The sequence below is a fragment of the Megalobrama amblycephala genome, linkage group LG13, assembly GCF_018812025.1.
Source record: "Megalobrama amblycephala isolate DHTTF-2021 linkage group LG13, ASM1881202v1, whole genome shotgun sequence".
NCBI classification, from domain to species: domain Eukaryota; kingdom Metazoa; phylum Chordata; class Actinopteri; order Cypriniformes; family Xenocyprididae; genus Megalobrama; species Megalobrama amblycephala.
The window spans coordinates 40,139,590-40,155,456 of record NC_063056.1 but is presented as its reverse complement, the minus strand read 5'-3'; the positions used below and the strand labels follow the sequence as shown (position 1 = coordinate 40,155,456).

Here is a 15,867-nt window from a genome sequence, read left to right as displayed (position 1 = left end):
TTGAATAACTGATATATCCAAAAATAGAATATTACAAAGGTGTTTGCAACATGAGACAAATGATTGCTTTTCTTTGTGATATTTCGAATGCAATGTTTCATTTGGCAAGAGGTGTGAGGCGTTTTGCTTTTTGTGTGTGCGGTTCTTGGATTTGTGTGTAAAGTTTTGAAAAAAAGATGCAAAGTTTTGCAAATGTGTGCAATCCGTTGAAAAAGACTGTAATGTGTAGTTTTCTGTAAGAAGTGTTGAGTGTGTCTCTCAGCACATGTCAAGGTGTTCAGTCATTTTGACACATTGTTTCCAGCTCAGACTCTCATGTGGAGGCGTTTCACCGCAGAACTCAATAAACAACAGCAAATTCACTTCCATACACACTGAACAAACGTATTTGAAAGCAGGAGGTAAATCTCTGCATCTTACAAACTTGAAAAGTGTCTTATTTATGTCCTGTTGGACACATAGTAACATTTTTTAAGGACGGAGAACAGAACAAACTCATATAGATTTCACTTTGTTTTTTACTTGAAATTTTAGAGCCACGGTTTGTGATTTTACTTGCAATCGATGAAAACATAATTTGAGTAGATAATTTTAGATTTATGGACACAATCTGCATTTTTGCTGTCCGGTCAAATTATTCAAATATAACTTTTCTGATATAGACTACAGAAATAATGTCATGTCAACAGCCTGTATGTATAATCAAACACTGTGTTTATATTCAGTTGATGAACAGAATCACACATGTTCACTGTTACTAAATCCTGCACTTCTTTTACAAGTTTGAATGGATTCAGGGTTAAAGGAGATCATTAGCAATCAAATGTGTGATAAATTGATGATGAAGAAGCCAAATCAGTCTGTCAGACCATAAACACAAGTTTCACAAAATTTCCTTCATATAAAATGTTGAAAATCACAACATTAATGGTATACTAAAAGACTGAAGATTTGTTCTTTTAATGATGGGAGGTCTCATGATGTGACACATGTTTTCATTCTGAATCACAGGAACTGTAATATTAGGCTTCTAAAGAACTTTAAATCATTATCTGCTGCACCGAGTTCATTCACAATGAACTTTGGCACAAAAAGTGCTTTGCTTTTTCTAATTGCATTTTTAGAAACTTGAGACTTGATTTTGTGTCACACTCCAGTGTGGTTGTCACCCGCACAAAACCAGATTCACCTCCAACTTTCTAGGCATAAATAGTGTCAGAAAAAGTCATTATCTTTTTCATTATCTTTGTGAAGGCAGAAAAGAAACTACAGATGCATTTTGTGATTCTCATTTCTGGACTGTAAGTTAAACTGCGGCTTGGTTAACGTAAGCAAACGCTTCAAATCTGTCATTGTCTCTGACATCACGTACAGTACGGCTGTAACTCTTAGAAATAAAGCTTCCACAAGGGTGTTTTCTCAGTGATGCCGCAGAAGATGTCACAATGAAAACCATTAAAAAGCCTATTATACATTGTAAAAAAAACAACCCAAGTTGGGTTGAAAATGGACAAACCCAGCAGTTGGGTTAAATATTTGCACAACGCAGTTTTATTTAACCCAAATATTGTTTAAGAATTACTGTATGGCTGGCTTAAAATGAACCCAAAATAGGTTGGGAATTAAAAATCAGACACATAATTACAAGAGACAACCATAATAATCAAAAGGTGAACATTTATTAATAAGTAATTTAATAAATGTTTATTGTTTAATTCATTATTAATTTAACTTATTAGTAAATGTTCATTTATTAAACATATTGATAAATGTTCATTTCCAACATACTTTGGGTTTATTTTAAACAAGCAATACAGTAATTTTTAAACAATAGTTGAGTTAAATAAAACTACCCAGCAGGCTGGGCAAACATTTAACCCAACTGCTGGGTCAAAACAACCCAACCGCTGGGTTAAAACCACCCAATCGCTGGGTTTGTCCATTTTCAACCCAACTTGGGTTGTTTTTAACCCAGAATTTTTTAGTGTGTAGACTTACATTTGGCAGAATTTAAACAGTAAAACAAAGCCCAAGCAAATTCACAAACCATCAAACATGTAAATGATCATACAAAATATCAACACATATGTTTCACCCAAGAGATTAGTAATTAATAAATTGAGTAAAAGTACAACATGTAGCCACAACACATGTGACAACTTGGCCCAAAAATACTCTATTTTTGTTATACAATCATTCTTGTCTTAATGTATGTCGATGTGTTTTTGAGTTTGCTTGATCCTCTCAAAATATGGTGATATCAAAACGTTTTTGGAGTATAAAAACTACAACAAAAAAAATAATAATAATAATTTAAAGCAGCATTAGATGTTTGAAATCATAAAATGCTAGAGAAAACAGGCATTTGTGACTCGTGGTTACTGAAACAGAGCGAGTAGAAGTGAAATAACGGCATGAACTCTCAGTAGGAGGCGCTATAGAGCCGCATCAATAAATCCAGCAGCATCACAGGTGCCTTCAGTCAGTCGGTCAGTCGTTCATTCATTCAGTCAGTCAGTCGGTCGGTCGGGTTTTACCCTTCATTCCGCTTTAGACCCTCATGAGCCTCAATCATCCGGACCGGCCGAACTCTCTTTCTCTTTTTATCGCAATGCAAGAGCGTTTTCGACCTCAATCTGTGGAGAAAATGGAGATGAAACTGGTGAGTTGTTGATTTTGTATTTAACGAGTGATGCTTGATGTTATTTCGGATCTACGCAAGAAGCTTCGTTGTTGTTTTTTCTACCGTAACTCAACTTTAACCTCTCTGAACGCAATAATGCATTGACTTCCAGGTGAGTTTGTTAAATTTTAGAAAAATACTTACTAACATATGATTAAATTGTTATAAATATTGCCTACTGAACCCGGACAGTCATTGTTGAAACCTCGTTTAACATTATATGAAAAATAAAACCTACAAAATTAGAAAACATTCACGTTTTACACACACACACACACACACACACACACACACAAATAAACAAATAAATAAATCCTTGCGACGTTTTAGATATTAGTTCAGACATGGTTAAATATACTAACTTAAGAACATTCTTAAAAATGACTCGCAAAAAACTTATTTTTCCTCTGACGCGTAAAGAATCGCAAATGATATTAACGCGTCATTCAAAAATAGGCCTAAAAATAAAACAATACAAAGTTGTCTTAACACAAATGTGTGCATTTTGCAGACTATTTATGTAATCATGTTTAATGTAAGACTTAATTTTAAAGATCAATAAACGCAACTATATAGCCCTTAACTGTTTTTTGTTCAAAAATCAAATGAAGAATTAATGCTAAGAATCGAAAACATTAAGTTTATGTTCGCGTGACGCAAATAAAGTCTAGATTGCGTAGGCTAAACATGGACAATGAATTATAAAATGCCCAAGTTATGCGTTATGAAGGAACGTTTACATTTAATCATTGTTGTCCATCGTTTGTTGCTTTTTAAATATGTTATTATTGATATAAGGAGCTATGTGTCTGAAATAAAGTGGCTATAAACTAAAGAAAAGTCAAGTTAAAAAATGTATATGATTAGAAACTCTTTATTATTTGTTACTTGATTAAATCCAACATAGGAGAAGATTTGAGCTGGAGAATAACATGAACAGAGCTGTAAATATAAAGCGATGACTAACAGTTGGTCTTAGATAATGATAGTGACGAGAACACAACATATTTAATTAAAATGCTGTTAAACAATTTATTTATAAATACAATTAAATGATATCTACACATATTAGAAAATAAAATAAGCCTAATGGAAAATATGAAATGTATAGCCTTTTACGAACGAAAATAATATTGCAAATAAACTTTGCAAAGTAAATAATACGTTTAATTTGTTCGCTAATATACGATGAAAACAAATAAGCGTCCATTTAAATAAAAACATTTTATTTTAGGGTATTAGCTAATTGCCATGGAGGGTTGTTTACTTTTTAGATTCATAAAAGCAAAAACTTTCACTTTGTTTTTCATGTAGCGGTGACTGAAATGCTGTCAAAAACCGAATCATTTAAAACCAAAGCGATCAACTCTATAGAATCAATGTGTAGATGTTAAGTTTATAATAAATTAACATATTATTGTAGAATTTATTGACATATACACATTCATTCTGTCGTTCGCAGTGATGCTGAGGCACGTCAGTGCGCGACATTAACACCAGGCGATCGAATTATCAAACTTCAGGATTCGGATCAACGGAGTTTGTCCGAACATGCCCGGAGAAGGATCCGGTTCTGCGCTGGACGACGGGAAAGTTTCACCGATCATTTGTGAAGATGAACTCATGAGCAGCGGCCGCTACATACTCGACGGGCTCGGATCCAATCGATATTTCATGATGGGCTCAACGCAGCAAACGCAGGAAAGTTCGAGTCCGTGTTCCTTGTTTCCGTACACGGGCCAAACGGGAGGCGTGTACGCCGGTTCGGATGGATCGCGGTACGCGGCATCGCTGCACTACGGCTCCGTGCTGCCGTCCGCGGGCTTCTGTCAGTCACTGTGTGCAGGACGCGGCGAGTTCGGCACGAGCTATCAGTTTGGACACGGTTCTGGAAACACCTACCACTCGTATCAAGGCTCCGGGTCCGGCATCGGCTCCATGGCTCTTCCCGGAGCGGGACTCCGAGCTCAGGTGTATCTCTGCAACCGACCGCTGTGGCTCAAATTCCACCGGCACCAAACAGAAATGATCATCACCAAACAGGGCAGGTGAGGGGGGACATTTAGTGTGGAGGGGGGCATTTTGAGACAATAGATGTTCTGTAATAATGGTCCGCTCTAAAAAATAAAGGTTATTTTATTGGCATCGATGGTTCCATAAAATCTTATTAAAATGTTCTTCACACTAAAGAAAAACATGGTTCGTTTATTAACTGATCACTGAAAGGTTATTTGGTGAACCAGAAATGTTCTTCGGAACCTTTCATTTTAAGCGTGAATTAAACAAATAGATCTAGCCCATTTAAAAATGGTTTATTTAAATATGCTAATATGAACGCTTTAAAAACGCACAACAACAGCTTTAAAATGAACAGATGTTTCAAATGTGTTTGCAGAAGGTTTCAGTATTGGATCACACGTGTTTTGAACTAACGCGATCGATCGCGATTAGCGAACAGTAGAATTGTCATAAAAATTATTTATCGATTTGTATATAATATATGGCAAAAAAGTAGATTTTTGTTTTTGTTTTTTTGTATTTAAAAAAAACTGTAGCTACAAGAAATAGGGGCTCCAGAAGACAATTCAGGTCGAATTAAACATTTTTTAAGTGTTCCTCAAAATAGAAGTTGCAAAACATTTGAATTTGTGCATGTATCGCTTTAAGCGTCTTAAGAGGAACAGCATATAAGAGCAAAGAGCCAACAACAGCAAAGAGCCAACAATCGTACCACACAATACCAGGTTTATTAGACAACTAGATTAGGAAACCAGCTAGAGAATTTAAGAAATGCATTTATTTATTTTTAATTTAACGACTGCATTGGTTTAAGAGTGGTTAAAGTTCTTTAAAAACGTTGAAAGCTGTAGCTATAACTCGCAATTTGATAAATAATTCAGAATATATCTGAAGAATAATTTTTGATTTGTTTTAATTCCTGCACAGGCGGATGTTCCCATTTCTAAGTTTCAATATTACCGGCTTGAGCCTGACGACGCATTACAATGTGTTTGTGGAGATTGTTTTAGCGGATCCAAACCACTGGAGATTCCAGGGCGGGAAGTGGGTCACCTGCGGGAAAGCCGACAATAACATGCAAGGTATGGAAGAAACCAAAAATAATACGCACTATTATTATTATTAGGCATATTATTATGCTGTTCTTTTTTATTATTATTTTAGGGAATAAGATTTACATCCACCCCGAATCGCCGAATACAGGCGCTCATTGGATGAGACAAGAAATTTCTTTCGGTAAACTGAAGCTAACAAACAACAAGGGAGCAAATGCCAATACTGCACAGGTAAATAATAAACATATTTATTTATTTTAAGAGTAGAACAATTAGTTGTTTAGATTGTTTTTGGGGCCTGTTTTGTGTTAAAATTAAATAAAGGGATATACTACTTTTATTTTTAACATCCAATCAACCAATCTGATTTGAGGGACAAGTTTATAGTTTATAGTATAGTCAAGTTTGGTGCTTTAGTGTTATTCACCTATCATTTCCCTCTGATTTTAGGGATAAGTTATGGGTAGAGTTATGTTTAGGTGTAGGAATTGCTAAACTTTTGGACAGAAATGTTGTTCCAGATTGAACGTCTTGGCAAAATCATGGTGATCCACCATTAAATATATAATTTGTTTACGTGAAAATAACGTGACGTTAATAGTCTGATTTGTATCTCCAAATCAGATGATTGTCCTTCAGTCTCTACACAAGTACCAGCCGAGGCTTCACATCGTTGAAGTGTCGGACGACGGGACTGAAAGCACAGGACGAGACTCTAAGACTCAGATCTTCACCTTCCCTGAGAACCAGTTCATTGCTGTTACAGCGTATCAAAACACTGATGTACAAGCCTTTCTTTTAGAGCATGAATAAAGATGTGTGGACTCAGTTATTGACCTTCACTTCTGTTGTTCTTCCAGATCACTCAACTCAAGATCGACCACAATCCTTTCGCAAAAGGCTTCAGAGATAACTATGATTCGTGAGTATGTGCATCACTGATGTTTCACCAAAAACTACTTGCACTTAATACTAACATGCATTGGAATTTCAGGATGTACACACTTCCGGAGCGTGAAAGACTGACGCCGTCGCCGGCGGACTCACCACGGACGCAACAGATCGTACCGAGCGCACGCTACGCCATGCAGCCGTTTCTTCAGGATCAGTTTGTCAGCAATCGTCTGTACAGCAGCGAACGGACTGTGCCGCAGACCAACAGCATGCTTTCTCCTCCGGCGGACGATGCTGCCGCCACACAGCGCTGGCTGGTCACTTCAGTGCAGCAAACCAGCGGCAGCAAGCTGGAGTTGACGGCGTACGAGGGCGATTATTCCAGCTCCTTGTTACCGTACAGCTTCAAATCCTTACCTCTGCAGAGCGCACACTCGCTGGGCTACTATCCAGACGCCGCCTTCGCATCCGTGACTGCCGGATGGAGTTCAAGAGGCTCCTACCCGAGGAAAGTGACATCTGGCTTGCCGTGGTCACCCAGGCCGAGTCCCACGGACTTCACTGATGAACACATGCCTGACAAGGACAAATCTCGGGAGGAAAGCACATTCAGTCAGAGCTGGATGGAGGGCGCAGCATCTTTGAAGCCTTCGGACTCTACAGAACCGAGCATTTACTCGGTCGTGTGCAAAAGGAGGCGGATTTCCCACAGCGAGTCTGGGACAGAAAACTCTCCCACGGTCAAGTGTGAAGTGTCGGAAAACTTCAACAAGGACAGTTCCTCCAGCTCCAAGGCTATCGGCTGTTACGCGTTCTATGCCAGCAGCTAGAGAGTCTGTTTTAAAGCTTCTCTGATTTGGATCAGGACCGTTCGAATTTATCAATTTGATCCTTTTGTAATTTATTAAAATCTCACCCTAAAGCAAATTGTTTCTGTGCACGTCCAAAGTCAGATATGTCATTTTGAAAATGCTGTTATGTGTATTAAACAACTGTTTTGGATTGGTATATTCTTCAAAAACATTTTCTTTTAAATGTACACTCTTAAAAATAAAGGTTCTTCACTGGTATTGATGGTTCCCTGAAGAACCAACATCCATGCAATCTTTCCATTGCACAAAAGATGCTTTAGATTATTAAAATGTTCTTCACACTAAGAAAAAATGGTGCTTTAAGAACTGATCACTGAAAGGTTCTTTTTGAGGAAATAAAAAATGATTCTTCAATGGCATTACTGTAAAAACCCTCTTTTGTAACCTTTGTTTTTAGGAGTGTACAGAATTAATTGAATAATTCAGACATTATATGGGTGTGAAAAAGTTTTTCAAAAATTGAGCTGAGCTTTGAAAACTGGTGCATTTTTCACAGCTGTAAAACAAATTGAATGAATAAATTGAAATGTAAAAATTATGCACAAATCAATAACTCGAACTAATCTGTAATTGAATAATCAGTAACATTTTTGAGTTGGGAACCTAATGAAGATCATGAAACATCTGATATGGTGATTATTACATATCATTAACATGAGTCCAGAAATAAATTCCACATTAAAGTTCTACATGTAGTGAGTAGATGAAGAACTGCACAGAAAATGTTGAGGACACTGACCTCTAGCGTCAGAACGAAGTAGTGAAGCCTGAAGAATATCTGATCAATTTGGTTTGTTGATAGTTTTGTAGAAAAATAACTGTCAGTAAACATAAGCTACTAGAAAAGGTACCTGTTCAATGAAAATCTTAATCATTATTTAAAAAAAAAAATCTGCCAGATCATAAATTAATGAGATTCTGTTGCTCAGAAAAATTCATTAGATTTGGGAATTCCTCTATTGGATTACAAAGAAAAGAAATGTCTAGTTTAAACTAGATTGGTAGATAAATTATCTTCGTGTTCTCAAGTCGATATCGGGTGGTTTGGCAGATTTAAAGGATTAGTTAACTTTAAAATAAAAAAATACCTCATGGTTTACTCACCCTACTATTAACACGTTATAAAGTAAAAAAAAAAAAAAAAAAAAAAAAAAAAAAAGTTTCTGCCAGACCACCTTCCATATTCAGCTTCGAAAAAAGCGTAAGTGACGTCGCGTCTGTTACGCTGCGTCCCAATTCGCCAACTTATACTACGCCCTAAAAGTATGTACTGTTTTTGTGAAGAAAAAGAACGTATTTTGAGTATATGCAAGCTTTGGGACATACTATTCGTCATAATTGTACCTTTAACGGACGTTCTGTCGCTTCGTTATGCAACTGTAACCATTTAAACTGCCCTTTCAATCATCTTGTCACAATTAAACACTTGTAACACTTTTTAATCCTCGTCCACAGCGCATATTAGCCGCTGATATTGCCATAGAAAATAGTGGACATGACGACTCGCTTTCAGCCTAAAATGGCGGAAACGCAGGGCTGCTGCTGCTGGGCGCCGGTGATGCAATGGAACGTTCTATTGAGTGTCGCTTGTTGTTAGTGTATTCTATGCTGTAAGGCAAGCCTGCAACCTTTAGCCAAAAAAGCGTTACACTAATGCTAACTGGTGGTACGGGTGGTACTCATTGGCGGCAGGGAGGAGTTTTGAATGGCGACATGATAGGCTGAGAGCTGCCGCACGTGATTAAGTTAGCCGTTGCTTTCTCCAATGGCAAGAGCCGAGGTACAGACCCTCTTATCTCCCTAGACCTAGAGAGTAAGCATCGACATCACTTTCCCGCCGGAACGCGCTCCCTCAGCTGGACTGAGTGGCAAAAGAACCTGCTGCATGACTGGATTTAATAGAGGAAACTGCGAAAACGCGAGTAAAACTAGCGATTACTCTAAAGGTTGGACTCGAAAGTGTTCCTTACAACTTGTCAAATAAACCTAATCTATGGATATTGACATGCAGCCAGGAATCGTGTTTCCTGACATTTATATGTGCCTGATTTCGATGCGGGGGAAACAGATAGCAAATCTGCCTCTGAATATTTTATGTAACTACAATATAGGTAGGTTTAAATCCGAGTAATCACTTATATCAGTGTTATATATATCGTCATACTGTCCAGCCCTAAAACTTGTATAGTTTTTTGTCAGTGTTTATTCAAAAACACCCAGTCAATCGCAAACCTCTTTCCCATTTTGGATGTGTTTTCTGTGTTTTTCGCGGCATTCATTTCACGCTGAAAACCAATGCTGCCGCTCAGTCTTTTTGTCACTAAGTGGGCGTAACCGCAGTCATAACGGTTGACGGTGATGTCACTTGCATACTATAATAATACGATCTCTGAAGGATCTGCACTTCTGTTTCTAACCGGGAAAAGTAGACCATCCGGGTATCTTTGGAATACTTATTATTTTAACATAATACGATTTGGGACACACTAATTCTAATTTCGAATACTAGGGACGGATAGTATGCGAATTGGGACACAGCACATATCTACACCAGACGCGAGCGGCGCGTTAAAAGACTATAGAAACCATTATAATCAGTGATATTTGCTGCGTCACAATTGACACTTCACCAGGAGTTTGATTGACAGGCGATCTAACAATCATAACGCTCAATTTGCCATTTTGTCCGACAAAGCAGTCAGGGGAGATATACTGCATTCACGCCACCTTGTATATACTGGAATCTTGAGATGACATTACATTCGGAGCGGTTCACATACTCTTACTGGGAATTATGTGTTTCTATGGCACAATTATCAACACCTAAATGAATCTACAGTGGTCATGTGGTACATGTGGGAGCTTTAACAACCTGGAGCTAAACACACTCAAAACAGTGGAGATGATTGTGGACTTCAGGAGAAACACAGGCAAACATTATACATGTGATTTACTGGCTTTTGAGTCAAAATGGACTCTGCAACAGTTTTTCCTTTTATTTTATCTGTTCAAACATCAGAGTGACTCGTTTGATCTGTCGGTGGATAAACAGCTTCTGCTGGATGTTTGTGGTTGATGCTCGTGTCAGCAGTTTGTGGCTGAAGCATTACTTCATTATCTCTCCTGCTAATAAGATCACAATCTTCCACTCCACACAAAACATCTTTACACTGAAATAAAGTGAATCCATCAATAGTCAAATAAGAGCCACAGGTCAAATATGATTGACAGCTCACAGCACTAAATAACACACCAGTAGATTCAGATATCTAGTCCAATATTTCACTCTTCTGCTGTTAGTTTCATTCAGGCCCAGAATTCATTTGAAAATGTAAGATCAGCAAAAGCTTGTTGATTTTCGTGATGTTAAAGCAGATGAATGTGTGAGCGGAAACTAACTGAGGATGGGGGAGGATTCACACACAACCAGATAAATATCACAGTTCAGTGTGTTTCAGATCAATCTGAGGGTTTTCAGACATTTTAAGAGTTACTATCGTGGGCTTTTCAGTGAACCGATGAAGAAAATGTTCCTCAAGTTAGTTTTGCTCTGTTTGTGGCGTCTGGATGGTGAGTTTCAAATGTGTTTTTATGGCTTCAGTTGTTTCTGTTCTGGTACCATGTGATCAATTACTGGTGAAATTAGTTTTTTTTCTTAAAATCAGGGGAAAAATCCTTTATACTACAGGCTGTGAAGTGTTTAAATGAAAGATAGTGAAAGAGTTTTCAGAGAGAAAACTAAACCTAAACAGAACAAACACGTTACAGTTCGTCTCATATAGAAATAACTGAACTGTGATTTTACTGTCAGATCAAGTTTGAATTCAGCTCTAAACTCAGTTATTATGGATTGATTCAATAAAATAATATAAATATGAAGCTCAGATACTCAACATCATTAGTTTTAGTGTGACATTAAACATTAAAGTGTCTTTTTTAGTTATTGATCCATATATAAATCTACTTCTCTTTTCATTCATCATCTTTTGTCTTTGTGCTGCTGCAGAATATTATTCACGTCACATTTACATGATTAAACGTATTTCAGTGAAGATTATCAAACCAACATCAAGTGATTTTAAAGCTTTAATCTGTGAAAAACTCTGTTCTTCAGGAGTGTTTGGTGTTGAAGTGAAGAGAGTGATGGAGGGAGATTCAGTCACTCTAAACTCTCATCTTACTGAAATGAAGGATGATGATCGGATTCGGTGGAGGTTTAGAAACACTGTAATAGCTAAAATCAATGTAACGGCCGACAGATTCACTGTATATGATAATGTTCTTGATGGGAGATTCAGAGACAGACTGAAGCTGGACAAACAAACTGGATCTCTGACCATCACAAAAACCACAATGAAACACGCTGGAGAATATAAACTACAGACCAACTCTAAGAGTGATCATTTCTATCTCATTGTCACTGGTGAGTTAAATATTATTTTCACGTTTTATATTTTAATCATCACAAAGATTCAATTATTAATTCAAACTCAATTTTGCTGCTGTTGTTTAATGATGACATTCATTTTAGAAATTTCAAACTATTTACTTTCATAAATGAGTGTTTTAATCTGTGTTGAACCAGTTTCTGTTTGTTCTCCATGTGTGTGTTTGATGATTCAGTGTCAGTGAAGGAGGGAGATTCAGTCACTCTAAACTCTGATCTTACTGAAATGAAGGATGATGATGTGATTCAGTGGAGGTTTAGAAACACTTTAATAGCTGAAATCAATGTAACGGCCGACAGATTCACTGTAAATGATGATGATCTTGGTGGGAGATTCAGAGACAGACTGAAGCTGAACAATCAAACTGGATCTCTGACCATCACAAACATCACAATGAAACATGCTGGACGTTATAAACTACAGATCAACTCTAAGTGGTTTGATTTCTACCTTGTTGTAATTGGTGAGTTTAAATTTTTTTTTAATGACAAAATTAAAATGAATTTATACATCATTTTATTTCTTTTTGCTGTTTTATGATATTGTTTATTTCAAATTTAAATGTTAAACTATTTAATTTAATAAACCATTATAATTTGTTTATCTGTGACAAACCCTGTTTCAGTGTCAGTGACGGAGGGAGATTCAGTCACTCTAAACCCTGTTCTTACTGGAATGAAGGATCATCTGATTCGGTGGAGGTTTAGAAACACTGTAATAGCTGAAATCAATAAACTGAACAACAGATTCACTGTAAATGATGATGATCTTGGTGGGAGATTCAGAGACAGACTGAAGCTGAACAATCAAACTGGATCTCTGACCATCACAAGCACCACAATGAAACACACTGGAGGTTATGATTGTATTAAGAGTCACAGCCGTTTTCTTTTTTCCCATATTCACACAAGGCTTTTTTCTTCTATTCGTCTCATTGTCTACGGTGAGTTAAATATCAGTTTCATGTGTTTTATTTATTACAGCTAGATCTAAAGAAGTATCTTATCATGACTAATGAGTTCAAATGACTAATTCTCTTACTTTCACATGAACAGCAGGTTTATATTTAACTTTCTATTCAATAGTTTTAAATGCTCTACTTTTGATCATCTTGGTTCCTCTGGATGTTTCTTGAATCTCTTCATTCATCCTCATTTCTCTTTATTCTCTCATGTTTTCAGCTCTCGTCTGCCTGTTCCTGTCATCAGCAGTAACTCTTCACAATGTTCATCATCATCATCATCATCATGTTCATTGGTGTGTTCAGTGGTGAATGTGAGTCATGTGACTCTCTCCTGGTACAAAGGAAGCAGTTCATTGTCCAGCATCAGTGTGTCTGATCTCAGCATCAGTCTCTCTCTACCTCTGGAGGTGGAATATCAGGATAAAAACACCTACAGCTGTGTGCTGAACAATCCCATCAGCCACCAGACTCAACATCTGGAACATCACTCAACTCTGTCACACATGTTCAGGTACGGCAGCGCTGATGATATTAGCGTTTATTGACTGAGCTGATCTCACTTTGATGTTTTTATTCCTCAGTCCACTGTTGTGGTCCTACTGAAGCTGTGATCCGATTGGTCCTCTCTGCTCTGGTGGGCGTGGCTACTGTCATTCTTGTGCTTTATCACATCAGATCCAGAAGAGCTGAAGGAGATCAAGCACATATTCACACATCAGGTACATGATTGATGATGACTGATTCAGCATATATTAATATTGGTGAGATTGATTCATTTATGGCTTTACATGTTCATCTTTTTCAGGAAGTGCTTAAATCTAAAGCAGAACGCTGAACTTTAAAGGTTCTTCAAGTGTGTTTTTGTCATAATAAATACTGATGATTATTTGAGCTTCTCTTTCAGTGTCAGATTTGTAAAACTCTTATTTGTAAGGCTTTATTGTTTATATTTCTCTCAGAGACACACAGATCTCACTTTACTACTACTGCTGTATATTTGTCATGTGTATTTTACACTGTTGTTGATGATCAAATTAAAATAGCATCTTTTTAATGTGTCTGACGGAGTTGACACAAATTAAGTTCTGAAGTACATTTTTAGAAGAAAACATTTTCAGAAAAACCTGTTCATTAGCTGAGACCTTTGTCTACAAATATATCAGTTTATAATAATGTGTTATGAAATAATAAAAACTAACATCTCAAACATGTTTTGTCTCTTCTCTCAAGAATCAGTGAGATTAAGTTCAGACTTTATTCTTGCCATAACTCTGATATCATTTCATGATCACTACATTCACTTGCGTCTTGTGTTTTGGTTCACTAACATCCTCCTGTCAGAGTCTCTGTAACAATTGTAGTCACACGTTTATTTCAATAATAATTCCAGATTCTATAGAAATGCTCTCTGTTGCAGTTATTTGTGTGCATGTTTGTTCCAAATGTCATTTGTGCTCTAGTACCAGGCCTTAGTTTCTGTGTGGAAATTTCCTGATTTTCAGATTTCTAAAGTGTGACAAAATATCATGAGAGGAACCATGTTTTTAATGAAGGAAAGTTCAAATGCGGGTCCAACAGACCCCAAATACTCAACTTACTTCTACTTTTTATTATGTATAAAACATTCTTTATGAACTCCTACACTATACTTTAATACTTTTAATGCCCTCTTATTCGGGTGGTTGTTACAATACTATTTTTGCATTTTATATTGGGATATAAATGCTTTTGCACCCAAGATGTATTAGCTCTTTTATTAGTAATTTTTCCATAATCATGACAACAATTATTTAAATGGGTATTTCACCAAGAATTAAAACTGCCACACCCTTAAAGTCGGATGAAATCAATATTGACCCTATTTTCTTTATTAGCACATATTCAGTCTTGTGGTGAACAATTAATCTGTGCAAGTTAATACACAGAAAAAAAAACTGTTTGTAATCTTTAATCAAAATCTGAAAAGTTACTTCCGGTCTGGAATGGCGTTCCTTCTCTGATGACGTCAGTGTGACGGCTTGGGTTGTAACGCTTAAACCACGCCCCTCCATCCGTTAGTCTGCTATGAGCGAGAGAAGGAAAGGAGGAGCGCTAAAATAAAACCCTGAAACAAAATTTTTTTATTATTATTTACATTTCTTTAAAAATGACAAAATTTGAAATTTGAGACTTTGTTTTAACCTGCTCTGTCTTGTCAGGTTCTTTTTCCACTCAGTCCATTTGAGGGAGCGCGTTCTGGCGGGAAAGTGACGGCATACTCTCTAGTATTCGAAAATAGAATTAGTATGTCCCAAATCAACAGCTAATATTGCTCTCAACCTGTTGCGCTGTGGACGAGGATTCGATTAGAACTACAAACACGAGTAAAAAGTGTTAAAAAACTACAAACATGACAGATATGTGCAGAATAAGCAGAACGGTTAAGATAAAGGGGTTTGAGTGCTATACTCCACGCGACCGTAAGTTTGGGTGCACGAACCCATTTCGCGTGGCGGTGTGCACGGCAAATTTTGTAACTTTCCACGCGGCTCCGCATCCGAAGATGCACGAATATGCGAGGCGAATCTGGCCGAGTATGTCGTCTCACCACACTGGCACTCGTGCAAAGTTGCTTATATTTACAAAATGTACCTACAATACCAGAAATAATCCCTTTTAATGAAAATAAAGGTCCATGTTTAATGATTTTTTTTTCTAAACTAAATGAAAATGTTTAGAAGAATAAGAATATATTTAAGAGAATGCTTTCATATCCATATATTTTGTTCTAATGTCGAAAGTAATAATCTCACGGTTTACTGGGTTTTACACGATTCTTTTTTTTTTTTTTTGGTGAAGTTTAAGGTTACTAGAATAAACATATGTCAAGTGTAGCCTACCTTTCTTCTTCTCACCGCTGCTTCCTGTTTCTCCGAGTCGCGCTGTCCTTTCA

The 15,867-nt window shown here is 36.9% G+C and overlaps 1 protein-coding gene and 1 pseudogene across 2 annotated transcripts; both read left to right on the top strand.

Moving 5' to 3' along the window:
- Window positions 1-2,467: 2,467 nt before the first annotated feature.
- On the top strand, window positions 2,468-7,657 carry eomesb (eomesodermin homolog b). 2 transcript variants are annotated; one of them, XM_048153971.1, is made up of 7 exons: window positions 2,468-2,662; window positions 4,146-4,731; window positions 5,630-5,784; window positions 5,867-5,988; window positions 6,382-6,540; window positions 6,618-6,679; window positions 6,752-7,657. In XM_048153971.1, the coding sequence occupies exons 2-7, from the start codon at window positions 4,235-4,237 to the stop codon at window positions 7,479-7,481; spliced, it is 1,725 nt and encodes a 574-aa protein (XP_048009928.1). In that variant the 5' UTR covers window positions 2,468-2,662; window positions 4,146-4,234; the 3' UTR covers window positions 7,482-7,657. The 2 variants fall into 2 exon arrangements, with proteins under 2 accessions (XP_048009928.1, XP_048009929.1); XM_048153972.1 differs by lacking the exon at window positions 2,468-2,662 and adding an exon at window positions 2,666-2,795.
- Window positions 7,658-11,950: 4,293 nt separating this feature from the next.
- Window positions 11,951-14,142, top strand: LOC125280790 (annotated as a pseudogene).
- The last annotated feature ends 1,725 nt before the right edge of the window (window positions 14,143-15,867 follow it).

What these genes read in the sequence shown, in the direction of transcription:
- eomesb (XM_048153971.1), top strand. Translation starts at nt 4,235, where the DNA reads ATGCCCGGAGAAGGATCCGGTTCTGCGCTGGACGACGGGAAAGTTTCA. An exon ending in CAGCGTATCAAAACACTGAT is followed by an intron (nt 6,541 to 6,617) that starts GTACAAGCCTTT and finishes TTGTTCTTCCAG; the next exon opens with ATCACTCAACTCAAGATCGA. An exon ending in TTCAGAGATAACTATGATTC is followed by an intron (nt 6,680 to 6,751) that starts GTGAGTATGTGC and finishes TTGGAATTTCAG; the next exon opens with GATGTACACACTTCCGGAGC.